The sequence below is a fragment of the Hetaerina americana genome, unplaced genomic scaffold (assembly GCF_022747635.1).
Source record: "Hetaerina americana unplaced genomic scaffold, ioHetAmer1.1.p SCAF_5, whole genome shotgun sequence".
NCBI classification, from domain to species: Eukaryota; Metazoa; Arthropoda; class Insecta; order Odonata; family Calopterygidae; genus Hetaerina; species Hetaerina americana.
In genome coordinates, this window is record NW_027287095.1 from 45,095,328 (window position 1) to 45,115,376 (window position 20,049).

Consider the following 20,049-nt stretch of genomic DNA (forward strand, 5'->3'; position numbering starts at 1 on the left):
TACATCCAATTTTACAACTTGCCCAGTAGTATTCATTTCTTGGTATCGTCTTAAGAACTGAAGATTGCAAATACTATGGGTGCACCGCTCGTCTCACATTTTTGTCCTCCTATGCTGCTCCAGGTGCTAGTGCCGCTTGAATAAAGTTGAAGTCTCATTTTAACAGTTATTGCAACCGTGAAGGTTTTATCGCTTGAGCAGATTTTACCTATTTTTGTAATAGCTTGTCTTTCTTTTGTTTGCTTCACATTTGGCTGATGTCGCTATTCCCTTGCTCAAAAGTTTCGTGACATTGCCTAATTAAGAGCAAAGAATGCCCCTTTAACCGCGCACTCATGATTTCTCGTTTTATCTCTTCCCTCACTTCGCCCACCTGCGCTTTTGTCAGATGCCATCGCACTCTCCATCTGCTCGTAGTGTGTTCTACATAATCCGTTTTTTTTCTCGCTACACCTTTCGTGTTCGTTAAATACATTATAGGAGATATTTTTTATTTTGCGTCACCAGCGTTCTCATGATTTCTTCGCCTTTGGAGTCGGGCACACCATGTCGAAGTAGTGCATTAGGATCATTTTCCTTTCATAGCCCTTCGCAAACATGGCCAAGGGGATTATTTATGGGCGTTTGGCGCTCTCAACGACGTTCCCCAACAACTTGGATCTGATCCAATGAGAATGAATCCCCTTATGAATCCGGTATGGTTTATGGGGAGTGGCAAAGTAGGTTCCCTATTAAGGGATCTTCTAAGGGCTCTTCGTGGGACTTTAATTGGAGAACAACTACTGAAAACCGGGCTTTTTGTTCCCTTGTTTCTTTTCTGTCTCTCTCCCGTAATTGGTGGTGGAATGAACGTCACTTGAAGCCTGTTTTAGAGCTCTTGCAACTTTTAACGACTTTCATATGAGCTTTCCTGAGCAAATATCTACGGGTAAAACAAATAATGAATTTAACAAAATGTAAAAAAATGCACCTTGACGATGATGCGCTTATCGCAAATATGTTTATGCATGGCCTCATTTGCAAACGTTGGTACCTTCTTTTCCATTGTCCGAAAAAAATGCCGACGCTTTATCTATTTTCACGATGTAATGTTTACCTTTCAAAAGTTCGGTTTGCTATAGGGTTTAGTGCACCCGTTTTTCATGGCTGGAGCTATAGATTCATTTACAACGTAAGCAGTTAAGTGGTATACAAAAATAGAAAATATTGCGTTGCATAAATTTATGGCCAATGTCAATATTTTACCTTTTCTCTATTTTGATTGTGGCCACTGACTCTGAAACTCTGAAAACCAGATGGACACATAAGGATATTCCACAAAATTTCACAAATTAGCCGAGGAAATATCATATAAAATGTTAAAAGTTTGAAACAAAACGTTTCTGAAGGACCCCGTTTGCATTTCACTCAGATTAAGTTCGAATGACCAGAACTTTTCTGAAGTGATAACTTTACATTTGCATGGGAACAAGTTTAGTGCATCCTAATTGGTTCATGTCTTGATGGTAAAGAACCAGATATGTTGAAAGCCCTGGCGTGTGAAAAAAATGGGATTTTACTCATCAATAAGCTGACATATCATAAAATGTGCCTGTTAAATAGAGAAAAAAAAGTCGCGGTTAAAAATTCTTTACCAGCGAAAATAAAAAGCGGAACGTAAATCATATTCACTGCATTATTAGTCTTCTTGAAATGTGATAAAATTAGCCGAATAATGAATGCGCGATTAATGCAGACTTTATAAAATCAAGGGACTACAGAAATGACAAAGAGATTTCGTTTATGGTAGCGTTTGTGGTTTTTTCGGACGTAAATCGCGGTATCGCTTGAATTAAATCAATCCATTTCTACATCATTATCAAGAGACATTATATTAGCAAGTGAAATCTTTGTGCCTGTTCTCAGAAATATTCTCATTCTTCTTTGATCTTCTCTGGGTCTTTATTTATTCTTCTACAAAAGGCATTGCTAATATCAAGAGTAAGGTGCAGTTTTCGACGGTAATCCTAGGGATAATTACTCTTCTTTGTATGCAATGTAATTTATTTTGCGAATATGAAATATCAAATTTCTTGTAAACCTATATTTTTTTATTTTCTTTTCATCCATTTTATTTTTATAAGTCGTTTTTTATTTCGTCAGACATGATAACTTTAATGGCGATGAGGTATTTGATTCTTACGAGTATAAAAAGGGGAATAAATATGCCAACTTAAATTGCTACCTTTATTTTGGTAAAATTATGTTCGTTCTATGAGAGAAAAATCAATTCTTATTTAGGCAGAGGTGGATTTAACGTAAAAGTTGCTCCAAGTGGAATTAATCCATTGTCACAATTTTTTTTCGTCACGCAAGTATGTGTTTTTGTGAACCTAAATTAAATGTGTATTTGTATGTGTGCGTGCGTGTGTTTGTATTTATAAATTAGTATATATATTTATATATGGGCATTGCATTTGTACGCCTCTCGCGCAAATGCTTTATACTTTATGCATATAATTAATTGCAGAATCAATGTTTTCCTGAGAAATGGTTGCGTTGAATTTCATTCAGCACAAAATCAATATTAGTGGAGGCGGTGACGTAATGATAATAAAAATGTCATTACACTTGAAATATGGCCTCGGTGTGGGAATCTTTCATTTTTCGAGGCACGATTCTCCTTTTGAGGATCAGGCTAGAAAAATGTGACCCACTTTCCTTTGATGCATGTAGTTTCCAAGGGGAAATAAATAGGGGATGGGAGTGAATGGAAGAAAAAAGTCTACAGAAAAGACTGGGGTTGGGGATTCCCATAATTGTCGGTGAGCGTGGGCGGCCTTTCGGCATTAATCCCTCGTCGCGTTGCAGAGACCGGATTTGGCGGGGACGACGACAGCGGCGGCGCTGAAGATTTCGGAGCAGACCGGACACGACGGATGAGCATTTTGGCGCCCGGTTGTCTTGGCAACTGCGTATTGTAGCGGATCCCGTAAAGTGGGGCAGTGGGGTACGCCGGGGATTTGTGTGAAAATTTTTCGGAAGAGGACTCATCTTAAGATGTGAAGGGCAAAGGAAGGGTCGCATACGCGTCATGTATCGATGGTGGGGGGAGTGGGATTGGGTTGCCACTTCGGGAGAATGTAGGTGCCGGGGGGGGGGGATAAGAGAAGGTGGACAATTCACGCGCGTGGAGGTCAAAGGAGGATGATATATGGAGGGAGTGTGCGAAATCCCATCGGGGAACATCCGTAGCGGAGTAAAAAGTTCAACAATCCAGATTTTTAGGGTCGTTCAACGTGGGCCACGAGCGTCTTACATAAAAATTGATTGCCTTGTACGTGAGGGGATATCCTCAATGTACGCCCATCTTTTTCTCTGCAGGATGTCCTGGCCATCCCAGATTTTTTTCTAAATTTCCCAACGCCCATGATTTAAGGGTGAAAGGAAATGGTTCTGCGTTTAACTCGAAATGAGGGAGGGGGAGACGGAGAATATGATGATGACGCCGGACTGAATCGATACAGGCGGTCACGTTGGATAAATCCTTGCGAGTCAATGAAAAATTAAGCTAAATGGCGCTGTGATGAAATAAAATGAAATACCTTCAGTTCATTCAATTGAAATGGCCGAGGGAATAATGCCATTTTTATCTATAATGAAGCCACGGTGGAACGGAAAATAAACTTCAATACATCCCTGAAGTCAGTTATACAGGCATATGTAGACTGTTCAATTTCTATTTAGTGCGCTTTAAAATCGATAACAATAGATATCTGACATTATTTTCGCTTAAAATTTGGAGTGAGTATTGATTGAAGGTTCGGCTGCCATTTTTTTGTTCATCCGCGTGTCCATACAGCAATATATATAACTAACTAGTCAATAAGGTTATAACTATCTAGTCTTATGTTTAATGTATGAAAAAAAGCATCCTACATTCAATAAAACTATGGCTAATATTTGCAGTGGAAACAGTTTGTTTATAAGGCAGTTTCCAAAACTTGAAAACTCTGTTACTTTTGATAGATAGGGCTCTGAAAATAAAAATTAAATCTCAACGCGAAGAAACGGATTGTTTAAGAATACATTCTAGATGAAATTTGAAATAAATAAGTAATACTGTTAAATAATTTTTAACATTTTTATATAATTCATATTTTCTATAGGATTGACACTAATTCAGTGTAATTTACAGTTTCTCTTACGCAATCGAGTTCATTTGCCTGTTATATTTCTTTATAATTAATGGTTCCTATAAAGTAGCCTTGGAAAATTAAATGTTTACAGTATTTTACTCAGAGTTCTTTTATGGAATCCAAACGATGTATACTTTTTTAGACCTCCCAATAAAAATTGCATTTGATGACTCACCTAGGAAAGGTATTCATAAATCTGGGAACGGAAAAAGATATGTAAATACGGCTATAAAACACAATGCATGAAATGCATCATATTTTAAAGCCCATTACTTAAAAAAATTCATAAAATTCTGTATAAATATATTTAATTATATTATTCTTGCAGGTTTACTCTAAATTTTAAGTATGAATCCTGAAGTTTTTCTTTGAAAAGAAGGTTAGACAGAGAGACCATGGACATTTTTCATACTTTATTATCAGTTATACTAGTGTGATTGAACTGAAATTTCTAGGTTCATCAAATTCAACAAATATTAATAATATTATATTAAATCTTAGTAAATAAATCATCTTTTGAAATGGATAGAATGCAGTTTAATAGTGGAAACCCTTTTCTCAGAGAACTATTAGGATGTTAGTGCAGTAATTTTCCTTCGTATACTAATGAATGCAGTGTACATGTAAAGAATGCATGGTTTTTATTTGCTCGTTTGAATGGTACATGTTATTTATTTTCCGTTTGATAATGTTTTTTTCTAAGATATACTCGTTTCCGCTGATTATTTCTTGTCATTTATTGCTACTTTGCAGGACTTTTTCTTTTTTCCCTTTGTTTAATGTATGATCACTATAAAGAATTTTAGTTGTTTTTCGTACATTTGTCAGATTTTTATGTCAGTATTAACCGTAAACTGTATTTTTCCGGAATCGTCAGTCCCATTGACCAGATTGGAATCGATATCATTGCGAAACCTTCTTGGCCCAGTTTATCAAGATTTTATCTGACTCGCCATAAGAAAACACGCTTCTTGTGTTTCTGATTTTTTTGAAATACTGGAAGGTAGAAGGCATCCTATAATTGTGAATGAACGCCAGAGCTGAAATAATTCTAGAAATCTGGACAACCGAGGTGGAATCCGAATACTTACTTCCCTGAACGTTGAATGCGCCTCGTTATGCATTCAGTATAAACTGATTTCTCTTTCAAAAGAGAGTGTCTTATAGAAACGATAACTACAACGCGCTGCGCCTCAGATGACCGGTAATTTTCATTCACTTGCGCGAAAAAATAGAATTGAAGGCATATGAGAATGTAAAATTCTACAAAATATAATGGGTGTATCTGACTAACCTAAAGCCTCAAATGGGTGGTGAAGGTTGGTTTTGAAAATTCTCCCACATAATATTATTTCCTACTTCACGGATTCAACTGTAATAAAAAGCATTGATAGTGTTGGTGTCTTTCGGGTAATTCACTACAAGTGTAAATCAACACTACGCCATTCCGAAATTTAAATTTCAAAAGTTATGACAATAGCTGTTAAAATCTTTAACGCCGTATTACACGTAATGAAATCGTGAATATATATTTCACTCAAGAGTTGACAAAGCGAATGTATAAAAAAATTGTTTATATTCACAAAAAAATCAAAGAGTAATTGTAACTATTGGGAAAAGGAATTGAAAGGCTAAAAGTTTAAAAAAATTGCTACTAGATTTTCCATTGAAACTGCGCTGACGAGTCCCATCGTAAATACCTCATTGAAGTAGTAATGTCACAATTGAGATCAGTTGAGGGGATCTGGTATTAGAATGTGAAGGATCGTCCTTGGAAATCGAGTTGTTTTCGTCCACATTTTATTATTCGCAAATAAATATCAAAGTAAAATATCAGTTAAAAATAATGTAGCTGTATTTAATGTTGATTAATAGAGAATAAATACGATTGTACATTACCAGCGCGCTCTTAAAAACAAATGGTGGGAACTAGATAAAAATATTTTAATTTATCATAAAAACTGAATTTTAATGTTTTACATCCACATGGGCATGTACTGCCAATTATAAATGTATAATCAATTATTTCTTATATTTATTACTATAATCTTTCGAAATGGGGCACCACACTACAAAGGTATGCTGCAAAGTCAATTGATAACCGACGAACTCGCTGCGAGATCACTTTTATCCATGTTTCAGATTTAAATGATGTATGAAAGAGGAAAATTGAGATTCTGCCAACTCCAACCCAGTCAAACCTGATTGATATGGTATATTCATTATCTTTGAAGCAAAACAAGGTAGCATTATCATACCATTATTTTGGAAAATTTGCCTCAAATTTATAAATGATATTTTAAATTGAGACCGAGATATCTGTAACGCGCAAGGCACCCTCTGCGTTTGCTTTTTTGGGTTCTATTAACAAGAAACCAATATTTTTGGATAAAAATCATGTAAAATCGTTTAAAATGTTTTAAATGTGTGTAAAAAGAGTAAATATAATCAATAAAGTAGAGCCCCCTTTCCAAAAAAAAAGACTTTACACCACGTTCATGGAGATGGTCGAAAAATATATCTTTCTCATTTTTCTGCAAATATTTAAGGAAATTAATGCTTCATTTTCTTATTACCTTGAATGGAAAATTCTTTTACGTAGTTTGGCATTCTAGAGAAAGTTTAGAGAAAACATTGGAACTAGGTGTTTGCAAACACTACTTCCTTAATCTACGAGTTAGAGGTAATTATCTCGAGCAAAATGGAATAGATAAGAGGTTATAAATTATTTCACGCCGACTAAGGACAATTTATTCCTATTTGGTGAGAAAATTTTAGAGGGAATGGGAGAAAGGAAACACTTATCTCCGTTCGGGATTGGAGTAGAAGGGTAACGTAATAAAATGGGTGGCTTCGGCATATAAAAATATAAGATACGGTGCGAATCTGAAGCAATAAAAGGTGAAGAGGGTTTCGTTGGAGGTGGTCGGGAGGTGTGCCAGAAGGAGAGAGAATGATGGGGAGGCTAATGAAATGGCGGCGGATCCGTGGCCTTCTCGGGAGATAGGGGTCGAAAGGAAGGGCTGGTTGATGATAGGAAGTGTGGGAAGGGGAAAAGGGGACAGGGAGAATTGAAGTGTAAGGAGGGATGTGTTTGGGGAGGGAAAGAAGGTAGGAGACCCAGCTTTAGATTCGATTCGCTGAACGTGACTGGGATCGCGCTTGATTGTTGGGTAGGCCTTAAAAGACTGAGGGGAAATAATGTCCTCAGAAGGGCGCTGTAAGGTAGAAACCGGGAGTAGAAGGCGTGTGTGATCAGTGCGGTGACGAAGATATTTATACGCTTCCCTCGAGTTTGCAAAGAGGAGGGCTTCGCGCTGGATCTTATCGTTTTCCTCATCTGATCTGCGGGCACAGTCTCCCGGGGCCCACCTGGACGGATTCAGAGTGTGGTAGACGGAAAAGTTTGGCATTGGGAAACAAGAAAGACCACGATGCCCAGGAAGGAGGGGTTAGAGTTGCCGTGGATAACTGTACTAACGGAATCCTTTCCATAGGGATACAGTGATGTGATCATTGCTCATGAAGCCAGGGATTAGAGGTCACCGCTGAACCAAGGAGTAACGCATGAAGTATGTCTTCGAGGGGCCTGAAAACGTTTTCAACAAACAAACAATCCATTTCGTGGCGCATTTGCGGGTCAGGACATATTGATTGGTGGTTATGAGCAATATTTCGCCTTCTTTAGTTAAGTCTCTCGTTTCATACCGTGGGCCCCTGCAGTACATTAATTCGTTAATGTCAAATAAATGTCACACGCAGCGAAAACTTTCGATCACGACGTATGCATGGCGTCAGTATTGTTTATTCTCGGTACACTGAGAGAGTTGACTTGGAAATCGAATCACTCTTCGGCGATTCTTTATAATTTCATCCATTTTCCTAAATAGCGGCTCCACTAATGATGTCAATCGGGCTCTTCCTCTTGCGACCTGTGCAGTTAAAATTTTATGAAAAAATTACAATGCTTGGAAAAATTCTTGTTTAAAAGAAATAAAGAGACTTTTTCTTGGCTTGGAGAAATGACTTTGCCTCAAATACTTTAAATTTGCTCAACTGGGTCAATCCTCCTGTGCTGATTTTACAGCTGTGGCATTGTAAGTCTTTCTTCGCAATTCATATTTCCAAATACTTATCATAATACTTAAACATAATTGTATTGCTTATTTACCAAAACCGTGGTAATAAGCAAACTGAACGCTAGCAATAACGATCTTGGCTTAAAAAATCTGTGAACTCACATTATGAAGCTGCTTAGATACACTGCAACTAGGTATCTCGTATTTCAAGTAATAATTTAAAGTAACTAAATAATATTTGTTTTCCAATTTTTTGAGATGCTTACTTTTAATTTAAGGATTGCATTCCAGAAAAGCATATCGCATTCATGCAAATATGGTGGAAGGTGAAACTTTGCCATAATGCCATAAAATATTTTTCGATTCTAAAAAATTTAGGTTGCATTGTAGTATGGGTACAATACAATATTCTTGAATAAATACTCGGTAACACTGGTTGGTAGGCGAATAAATTGTTATGGTCGCGATGTTAAAGAAAACCAGTTGAAGGTCAGAATGAATAAATGAGGGGATAATTTATGTAACGACGTGACAAAGCGAGTCCTCAAAAGACTAAGAAATTATTTATGAAGTGTTTGGTAGAAAATATAAGATAGAAAAGGGCACTTGATCTGGTAGTAAGGGGATGGGGGGCTGAGTATTTGGTTTCGTCTTGCGGAGTGGAATCGTCCCGTGGGCCCTAGGTGGGCGAGGGGTGACCTCTGCGGAGAAAGTTATGGCGGAAGGAAATTGCAAGATGTGGATTTTTAGATTCGAGAGATTCTAGAGTGATAATAAGTAGGGGAAGCAGGAGAAGGACGATGAGTGTTCTGGCCCTTGTGTAAAGGTGGTTGGAACGGAGTCCTTAAGTATGGCGAGGGAACCACCGCGCACTTGGGCTAAAAGGTTGTTTTGGCACGGGTGGAATTCGGACCACGGTGAAAATGTGCAGCTGAAAAGATCACGCGTTAAGGCAGAAAATTTGGGGTTAGTTTGTGAAATACGGAGGTGTGATTCCCTGTTTATGTAAATTACCACCACTAAATATCTGACCTTGCCTCCTATATGCCTCCTTGGCAACAATAATTTTGCAAGGGGAAGAAAGTCGGAATGTGCTATCGAAACCGGTGAAATTAAGTTTGAACTATACCATTTTTTTCCCGACATGTCGTTGTGTTCATTTCATTTTTTGTGCTATATATGGGGTAACTTAATTAGGATTTTCTTTATATTGCTTCGATTTACGCGATTGGTGACCATTTTTCTGGCAAATTTACTTCATTATTTGAACGAGCATTTTGACAAATTACGGTGATCTACAATTACAATCGTAGATTTTCGTCCTTAAAAATGTCTTCGTATTATGGTCTCTGCTTGCAAAATCCTTAGAAAAAAAGTACGTGTAAAGCAATATTAATACGAATTCTCTTCAGTAACATTATTATTTCCACTCATGTGAGGTCGCTTGCCTGGTTTAACCTGTTCCATTCATCTTTGTTCATCACTGTCTTCTTTTAGGTTCATTGTAATCATCCATGTAAACTTATAAATGCTTATTATATGCTTTTAAACGATTTGTTCACATGTTGCTTGACCCACGACTTTTCCTTAGTTGCTTGTGAAAACCATTTGTTATTTTTCTTTCTGTATAATCTTCTCAACTCTTCAATGGGCAAAGTCGTTCCTTAATTGAACAACTGTTCCTTATTTTAGTCTTCTTGTGATAGCCCAAGTTTCTTCTCTAATCATGAGTTTCCCATGATGACCACATGTATTTGCCTTTAACTCTTTGCCTGGAAATCTTTTGACACGCCGCATATCTGCCACCTGCCTGAAGGTCACTCACCCTGCCTGTGCTCTGCTTGTAACTTCGTCCAGCATGCAACCCTTCATAGATTATGGTCGAGCCAAGTTATTACGGCTACTATTACCACGTCTTGAAAAGTAATGTGCTTCATTTACAGCTTATGTATTCCATTTTGGGTTTATTCGCGTTCATGTCGCTATCTAAAATCCTTCACATTTCCAACAATAACTCCTCTTCGTCTGGCAGACGTACCTACTTAATCATATTATCAGCTAACATCTTTTCCCATTGACCTTCTTTCCTTAATGCTTTATTGAATACATCCATCACAATGTTGATCAGAATTGGACTTTGAGCAGATACTTGGTGTATTTTTTACTCTCCCTGAAAACTCCGGTAGGACTTCTCATACAGCCCTGACGCAACAAAGATACGAACAAATTGAGAAAAGCAACTGATCAACATGCAAAATAAAGTACCACGCTCTGTCAGTTAGAGTTGATCAGTTGGAAATTGTTTCTCTTTTGTCACTGAAAAAGTTCAAAGAACAGGCTTTGGCTTAATGGCTTCTCATTAACTTCCCAAGATAGTCTTGTAATTTAATATGTTTTATGGGAAAAAATGTAAATTAAGTCTATACTTAAATGATTCTTGTATATTTATTTATATTGTTGTAGTAAATAGTAATAAAAGATTAATTTGTTCGTCCAACATGTTGAATTTACTTTTGTTTTCTTATTTCAGGTGAGGTACCAGTTGCCGCGGTCTATGATTTCCATTGAATTTTTAAATGTGGCTAATCCAGCAATTGTGGAGACCTATGTGAGTATGTTTATAAATATGCATGTCTTTTGGAAGGTATGATAGGTGCAGAGAAAATTTTTCTCAGTACTAAAGTTATTTTTATGACCAAAATAAAATTTAACTATTGAATTCAGGAATAACTTAAAATACGATTTGCAAAATTATATTGACAGTAGTAATAGTCGTTCATATGAAGACTGTATCAAGTTATTGATTTCCATAGTTATTTAAGAGATAATTAAGATCAACCATTACTCAAAAATAAGGTGTAAAAAATGTCTGAATATGTTTGTAGATTTCAGAATTGTTAAAAAAATCAAATAAAAACGTAACTGTACCTTCAGGACAATGGAATCTATCAATAGGGGAAAATGAAACCATCGCGAGCACATATTATGAAACCTATATGAAACTTTTATGGGTATGTGTTTAATGAATGTGATTTCAAAGTTCAGTACAATAATTTTTTAAATAAGCTTAAAATTGTAAAAAAATTGAATCCATAATTTGCAAACGGATTTGGAACTGCTTAAATCCAATTCATGCACTCCATGTTGTAAAAGATTTACTATTCAGTGCCTTCTGTAAGAGGATCAGTTTTAATGGACAAGAGGCATTTTCCCCGGTAATTTCAGTTTCCGCTCAGAAACACGTTCGACGTCCATAAATGAGAATTTTTATCGCACCGTTTCCTCCCAAAGAGATAAAGATGTTTACTACGGGGTAGCTATGGAAAGAAGGGATAGGGAGAAAGGGAGAGGGAAAGGGAAGAAAACATATTATATAGACAGGCGGGACGACGCTAATCTGGAAAACTTTTGGAGTGTACGGACTCTGAAGACGTCGCCACGAAGACGTCATTGACTCGGGCCTTCCACCCCTTTTTATAAGGGCGAAATTTCCCACGGGGTGGAAGAGGACCTTTCCTGCGGTGATTTCCATTTTATATTCGGCGACCCAGAGTCCCGGGCATTATGGAAGACCTTTATCGTTATGCTTCGTAGAGTTTGAAAACCTTTCGCTATGGGCGGGAGGAGGAGCATGCCGTGAGCATGAGGGCGGGGGTTGGAAGGTGTGTCAAGTGAGGAAAGGAGCGAGGCAAGGGGAGGAATGGTAGAGCAAAGAGGAGTTTAGGAGCAGGAAGTCGGTAGATAGATGGAGAAAGGAGATTGGTGCGGCAGGTCGTCGTATCTGGTGAGGAGGTGGTTTTTTTCATGTGCTGAGGCGAAAAGTACGGCAAAATGGTGGTGAATATAAAAGTCTCCGTGCGATTCGAGATACATTTGTGTGCGTATTTTATTTATATTCCTGGATACTTTTGGAGAGTGAGTGAGCGAGAGATTCCATTTCGGATGGCTGCCTTATGTTGCGACGAAGTCTCAAGATCCGGAGGATGAGCCCTGGCAATGGGAAGGAAGGGGATAAGGACGCTGGAAGAAAGAGATTGATGATGGTTAATATTTAGGTATGCAAAGGGATTGAAGTGAGGCGAGAAAAGGGTGAATTGAGGTGAAAACTAGGAAGCCATCGACACTATAATGCTTGATTTATTTCTGGATACCTTCATGTTATAGCCTAGGGAAATCACAAACATATATATATATATATATATATATATATATATATATATATATATATATATATATATATATATACTAGCTGAATACCCGGCTTTGCACGGGTTAGGGAGAAACAATAATATAAATATACTACATAAATAAAAACAACAAATTATAAAGTACAATAATACACCACTTCATACAAATTTAAGAATCTTTTTTATTTAACACCTGTTTATAAACTACATTTTTTTGTTTCATATCCGGGAGAAAGAATATATAAATTTTTAGTCGAACCCACTCTGGAGCAAGCAACATATGGTTGCCCGTGGCTAAAACATGGCGATCTTAGATCAACACCACAAAACTTTAAAGACTGTCCCTGTGATTTATTAATGGTAATTGAAAAAGCTAGCCGGACTGGAAACTGTAATCTTTTAAAGTTGAAGGGAAGATCAGTTGGGATTAGAGGTATCCGTGGAATAAAAATTATTTCACCTTTTCCAGTTAAAATGACTGCCTGGATTATATTTTTCATTAATTTTGTCACACACAATCGTGTCCCATTGCAGAGTTTTGGTGGATCTTAATTTCGCAATAAAATGTTTGGAGATCCTACTTTAAGTATAAGGCGATGTTGTTGCAATCCAGCTGGATCAAGTGAATTTAGGAATTCCGTTGGATAATTGACGGCTTCGTCAACATCCACTACGGTATAAACCGATTTATATTCAATCACGTCTCCTGGCAGCATGGCTAGTATCTCCTTGTTAATTTCATTAACATCATCGTTCTTAGGAGCAAGAATGGCTCTTTCTCGCAACCATTCTAAATTTTTATAATTTTGATTAACGTTAGGATAGACTGATTGTATCATATCGCGGACAGTTTTCACCGATACACATAAATCTGATGACTATTTGCAAAATTTTGAGCATTCCCATCTCTTAAGAGGATTCGCATGTTTTGTTTAAGGCTAATTTCTTGGACATGATTCCATAGAACAGAATGTTTTAAACAGGCATAAATTTCATCGGCTGGAGTCGATTTTGGAATGACAGGCAGAGTTTGACGGAAGTCTCCACACAGGAGTACCAGAGCTCCTCCCATTAAACTGCAGTTTCCTCTAAGATCTTGAAGTGTTGCGTTGAGGGCCTCAAGAGATTTTTTATGAGCCATCGTACACTCATCCCATACTATCAATTTACATTCTATAAGAACTTGTACCTGGCCACTTGTTTTATTTATATGACATGTGGGATTTTCTTGTCGGGAAATATTAAGTGGCAACTTAAGGGCAGAGTGGGCTGTTCTTCCTCCTTCCATTAATGTCGCTGCAATACCTGAAGATGCAACGGCTAGAGCAATTTCTCCATGAACCCTGATTTCAGCGAGAACTAAATTAATTAAAAATGTTTTTCCCGTGCCACCAGCAGCATCAAGAAAAATGATACCTCCTTCTTGTTTATCTACTTGATCCATTATTGTTTCGTACGCGAATTTCTGATCTTCATTAAGAAGTGGCTTTTTATCCGCGATGTATGCTTCTGAGTCTAAGACATTGTAGCTAGTTTCACGTATATAATCTGGATAAAATACACCCTGTTGATCTTGTACAGGTGCAAAAAGACCGAGTTCCACTAAAGTCTTGTTAACCATGGTGATACACTTTTCTTCCAAAATAATCAAAGTTTTATTAAAAATGTCGGAGTTAAACGTAATATCCAATGTAGGATTTTCACTTCGAACTTTAGCCAGTACATCCTCACTCATTGATTCTTTATATTTTTCCCATATTGTTTTTGGGTTAGATGGATTACAGGAAGTTATTATGATGGCAAACAAAATTCGGATTTGTCCTGGAAGAGAAATCAAACTGGCCTCTCGCAATGAGTCATCCCAGTGTTGATCTCCTTCTAGCAACCCTAAATTCTGGCAAGCTTCTCTGAATGTCTCACATATTTCTCCGTTTACCGTTCTTAATTCTGCAAATGAGCGAGGTCCTCTAATGGTATGTAGAAGCATTCTTAAAAAATAACATTCGGCGTTGTTAGGATGGACTGTGTAGGCTCGGCCCAATGCGTCACATGAATAAATATTATTCTCAGGATCAAAGTTGCCCATTTTTCTTCTACAAAAGACTTTCCTTGATTATTCCACGTATAATATCTCGGCAATTCTGAATACAATAGTGTTCTTGCAAAAGTATCCTGCTGGCATAGTTGGAAAAATGCTGTTTCTATGACAGTAAAAAAGTAAACAAATTACATACATACAAACAAACACTCTCGTTTATATATATATATATATATATATATATATATATATATATATATATATATATATATATATATATATATATATATATATATATACAGGGTTCGTCCGGAAAATAAGTGTACTGAGCTCAGGAAAAAAAATTTATTACACTTTTACATATCTTAAGCTAATATTCCTCAAAATAGGACCCTTGTGAGTCGATACACTTGTTCCAGCGGCGTTCCCATTCCTGGAACGCTCCCGCGAAGGCATCATCGGGAACCTCTCGAAGACACGTCGTCACGGCCTCTTTGACGGCGTCCAAAGTCCCGTATCGCGTTCCTTTCAAACTCCTCTTTATCTTTGGGAACAGAAAGAAGTTCAACAACGTTCTCTAAAAAATGTGGATCATTTTTGCAGTGATCCGCAAGTTGTGTCGCGATTTCCAAACGATTGAGTCTTTGATCATCACTGAGCACTTTCGGCACCAAATTTGCACAAATTTTTTGCATCTGTAATTGCTCCCTAATAATCTCGTGTACTTTTGTTTTTGGCACATTACACTGCTCTGCTATCATCCGAACACTAAGACGACGATCAGAGTTCAGTACATCGCGAACTTTTCGCACATTTTCGTCGGTGAGTGTCGTTGATGGGCGTCCAGGCCGTGGTTCGTCGTCGACCTCTTCTCTGCCCTCCACGAACATCTTGTGCCACCGAAAGATCATGTTTCTGGACATGGCTGACTCCCCGTAAGCCTGGTTAATCATATCGACAGTTTCGGTAGACGATTTCCCAAGCTTTACCGCAAATTTGATGGAATAACGCTGCTCCAAAAACTTCGGCATCGCGTTCCTTGACGTGGGTCGAGCGTGGAGGTTCGCGTTAACAGAGCTCCTCACTACACCACAGCTCAGAGCCGACTGCCTTTTTCAGCGTCGCTTGCCAACATACCCCCCTCCAATCGCAGCCCATCAGAGCGGTGCTGGGCGCGCCTGGAGCGGCGGGAAAAAATCAGTACACTTATTTTCCGGACGAACCCTGTATATATATATATATATATATATATATATATATATATATATATATATATATAAAATATCTTCGAAATGGAACGCTCATCGGCGACACACAAATATATAAAAACACAGATGTAGATTTTTAGAATATAGAGACACAAAGAAAGGACACTCACAATTTGTTATTTTACGTTTCGACAGCACGGCTGTCGTCTTCAGAATATATATATATATATATATATATATATATATATATATATATATATATATATATATATATATATATATATATATCTGGGAAACCATAACCGGCACAGGGAAAGGACCTGGCCTCCCTATCCTGATGTGTGCATTTCACACGCCGCTGGGCTTAGTATTGGGTGAACTCTACCATCACCTACCAAACCGACCTTCGGGTTGATAACTGTGTTTATGGTTTATTTGTAGCCTTTATATATATATTTATATATATACACATTATACGTATACTTAAACCAATATATATTTAAACTCTGGTTCAAATCTTAAAAAAACATAGAAGAAGGACACTCAATGAGTGTCTATTCTTTGTTTCTATATTAAATTCTGAACGAGAATTTATATATATATATATATATATATATATATATATATATATATATATATATACTTAGTAGTCTGTGAAGAGTGATCTTTTTTGAACATATAGAAGATTTTTTCACATAAATGTCGCACGTATGTCCATGTACCAAGTGTCCACCAACTGCTGACTTCCCTCGTCTTTCTTTCTCGTTCTTATGTTGTCTTTTTTCCAGTCCAAAAGAAATCGTTTATTTAATGCGTTCATTTATATATTCTCATTCTATTTAAGCTTATGTAACACCTTATTTATGAAATCATTAATTAAAATACGAATGATTGAATTACGAAAACGGGTTGCATGGAATTGTGATATACTGGTCGTCCATATATGTAAACTATTCTCCAACTCTATCGCACAATCTAATAATTTTTACTACTACGTGATTTTATGCTTCGTTTGCATAGCTTGTCTTGCATTGAAATTCAAGTTCACAATATAGAAACAAAACAGCATAATTCGGTATGGGAAATTATACCAATACCAGAGTTATTTTACTCAGAGTTACATAATTTTAATTCTCTTTTAAATTGGAAATGATTATTCACAATATACCGCTTTGTGCGTAAGAAACTTTCACCAGCAGGTTTCCTCAAGTATACCTGCTGGTTGAAACGAAATATCTATCGTTATTCCTCGTTCTCGCGCTTATATTTTGAACACATTTTTTGGTTACCAAAGAGCTTTGGCCCGCAGGCAGACTAAAAACCTGGAGGATCCAGGCGAAATCCGGGGAGGTGCTAACCTAAATTGTATGTCGCATACCTTTGCAGTTTGACAATGGGAGAGAAAATCAGAGAGACCAGCCGGTAGAGGTTTTTGAGGAACGGAGAGGTTGAGCATCAAAGGAAAGGAAGCATGTGGGAGGATAGATAGGATGAAGGTGGAATCATATCCCCAAACAAAAGGATTTTCCTTCGGTTCGTGCACCTCGCAAGCAAAGGGGAAACCAGCATGAAAATTGATCATGGGTGCAAAAAAAAAGTTTAAGAGAGCAAATGAAAATGGATCACTTTAATTTTAGCTACTTGGATGTGAAGTTTTTTCATTATTCACTCGTAACTGAATTCCTTGTCAAATGTAAAACTTTGGTATTCGTGATTTACCTCTAGGCACTGGTTACGGAGTGCATTGTTGTTGAAAATTCTATTTTTAGCATACTCCGAGGCATACTGAGGCCTTTTAGGTCAGAATATCTTGATTAATTATTTAAGATTGAAGAGAATACCCAAATATGTGGAAATATCGCCCTAAATTATGCGACCCACCATGCAGTCAAGAATTTACGACGGATAGTCGTACTATCTTGCGAAAAAATTATCTAAAATTACATGAGATATGTTTGTACTCAGAAGCTAAAAACAGCAGCAGAAGCAGAAAATTCATTTTTATATTCGATTAGATTTTACAATGTCCAAGCATTCACTCTTTGGAGTATTGTTTCTACAACTTTAATAATCTGTCCCTGTGTTCAAACTTATAACCGCCATTTTATGAAAATGTGGAAAGAGTTTGAATTCGTTCCCAATGAATTGCAAGAAAACCGCTTTTTATCAATATTTCGGCGTACCTTATATGATTAAATGTTGTAAAAGTGTGCTTCATGGTTATCTACTCTCAATAAATTTTATTCCTTGTATTGATTCCGAAAAAAATCAAATGAAATTTTATAAATAAAATTACGCAAGTTATCTACTGGCTACAATATACCCCGCAAGCCACCGCAAGTGCGTGTGGCGGGGGGTGTTAGATCACCCCCCGTAAATTGAAACAAAACCACATTCAAAACCAACACATTAGTGCATACAAATCTATTCCCACAGTGGCACATAAATTCATGCACGTTTTGTGGTTGACAGTGGTATTTTTTGCAAAATATACCGGGTGAAAAAAATTACTCCAGCCTCAGCGAGGCGTGAAGAGATACAGTATAGGGACGCACTTGGAGGAATTCTAAAGCGGTGATGTTTCCCGAGAAAACCACTTGTGCGTGAGTGGGAGACAAAAGGTTTTTGTCTCCTACCCTGGAAGCGATGAATCGAGTAGGTGGAATTTCCCGTTCCTGGAATCTCTTATCTCACACTCAGGTTTTGCAACGAATATATATTTCCTTCTTCATACTAAGTTATGAAGCGGCAGCAGTGATTCTATGGGAGGGGAAAATAGCACAGTAACATCATAATTCGAAAGATGTAGTATACTATGTATATAGTATACTACTACGATGTAGTATGTGTTTCTATTTGGAAGGGCATTAAATGGGAGATTGTTGGCATCAATTTATCGTGAGAGGGTTAGGGAGCAGGGTCTGGTCTATCAGTGCGTCCTGGTGGCGGGGAAATCGAAGCATAAATTTTCTAACTCCATATATCATGACGTGAAAACACCAGTACCATGGTTAGGACGAGATTTGAAACCGCGGTCTCTGGATTGTCCCACTAACTTTGCCGCCCCGCGGCGTGCCGGAGTGTTCCGGGGAAGTAGGGAGATGGAACATGTGTTCGTGACTGTCCCTTATTTAAGCAGCGGAGGGAGCGAAGTGATAAAGGATGAATGTTGCGGGAGAGGGCCGGGGAAAAAGGCAAAGGGAGGAAGGACGATGGTAGGAACTAGGACGGGCTCTCTGTAGGTGGCGGCAGGTGTTTCCCTTTCCGAAGCAGAAACGAGGTTGTAAGATTCTCCAATAACTGTGAACTTACCTTGCATTCGATCCACCCCTCTGTTTTCAGGTCAGAGTTGGGTCAGAAGGATAGCACGGAGTCGTAGGTTGAGGGTCCAATTTTCGACTAATTCTGAATACCTGGGGCTAGGCGTCTCGAACGCTTCGCGTTCCTGCCCTCAAACTTCCCTTAGCGTTTCCTTAGTTTCTCACTCCATCATATCGAGAAGCTTTTATGATGTATTCTAGATAGCATGATAAGAATGTAGATAAAGTTAATAAGCCAATTGGATTTCTGAAGTATTTTGTGACAAGAAAAATCATTGGCTGCTGGGGATATCTGAATGATTTTTTTGAGAACAGAAGTTATAAATGTATTCTGTATTAATTCAAATATTTTCAATTTGACATAGGGAAAAGTTGCATAATTTCCGCTCGGGTATAGATTAACTGAAAATTATTGACAATGATTCAAATTCTGTGGTACCATTTGGAAATTAATTTGTCGTTACTCTCTAGGGCCCAAAAATTATTTGTGTTGCTAACTTAATCCCTAAGGAAAAATGAAAAATTCGGGAGCTTTTGGTATCGAACCTATGCCGTATGCAAGTCACAAATCAACGTTCACATTCAACATTTTCTTAAACATATCACTATGATCATTTATCATATCTGTGCAATATTTGGATCCTCATACTATTTATTGCACATCTTAAATATAGTCAATTTTGGAAAACAATTCTGTAGAAATAATTAAAGAAATTAATAGTGGACTCCTTAAAATTAAACATTCAAAATAAAGTGACAAAGATATCTTATTCAATGGCTTTTAAGAGTAATCCCTGTAAATGAATACCTAAGTGAATGATAACCTGCAAAGACAGACTTTTAAAATCTGCGATCTTTCATTATATATTTGTGGAGTAATATTGATTATTTTTAGCAATCTAAAACAAAATGACAAAGATCATTTGACGATGAAAATACTTTTTAGATGTAATTCGGAAAATATGATTGGATTCTACATTATTCCTTCAAAACACTAAGCTGGTTGGTATTCATGGTGAGTAATAATCAAGATATTGTT

At 37.3% G+C, this 20,049-nt stretch overlaps 1 protein-coding gene across 2 annotated transcripts in view; it reads left to right on the forward strand.

Annotated features, from left to right (window-relative positions):
• Window positions 1-20,049, forward strand: part of LOC139694041 (Kv channel-interacting protein 4-like) — a 588,264-nt gene that overhangs the window by 305,931 nt on the left and 262,284 nt on the right. Inside the window, exon 1 of one of the 2 annotated variants that reach the window (XM_071592447.1) lies at window positions 10,794-10,865. The exons of the other annotated variant lie outside the window; for it this stretch is intronic. Coding sequence (XP_071448548.1) covers window positions 10,812-10,865 — 54 coding nt within the window. The 5' untranslated portion in view covers window positions 10,794-10,811. Of the gene's footprint in view, window positions 1-10,793; window positions 10,866-20,049 lie in introns of those variants that run through there. 2 annotated transcript variants of the gene reach the window in all.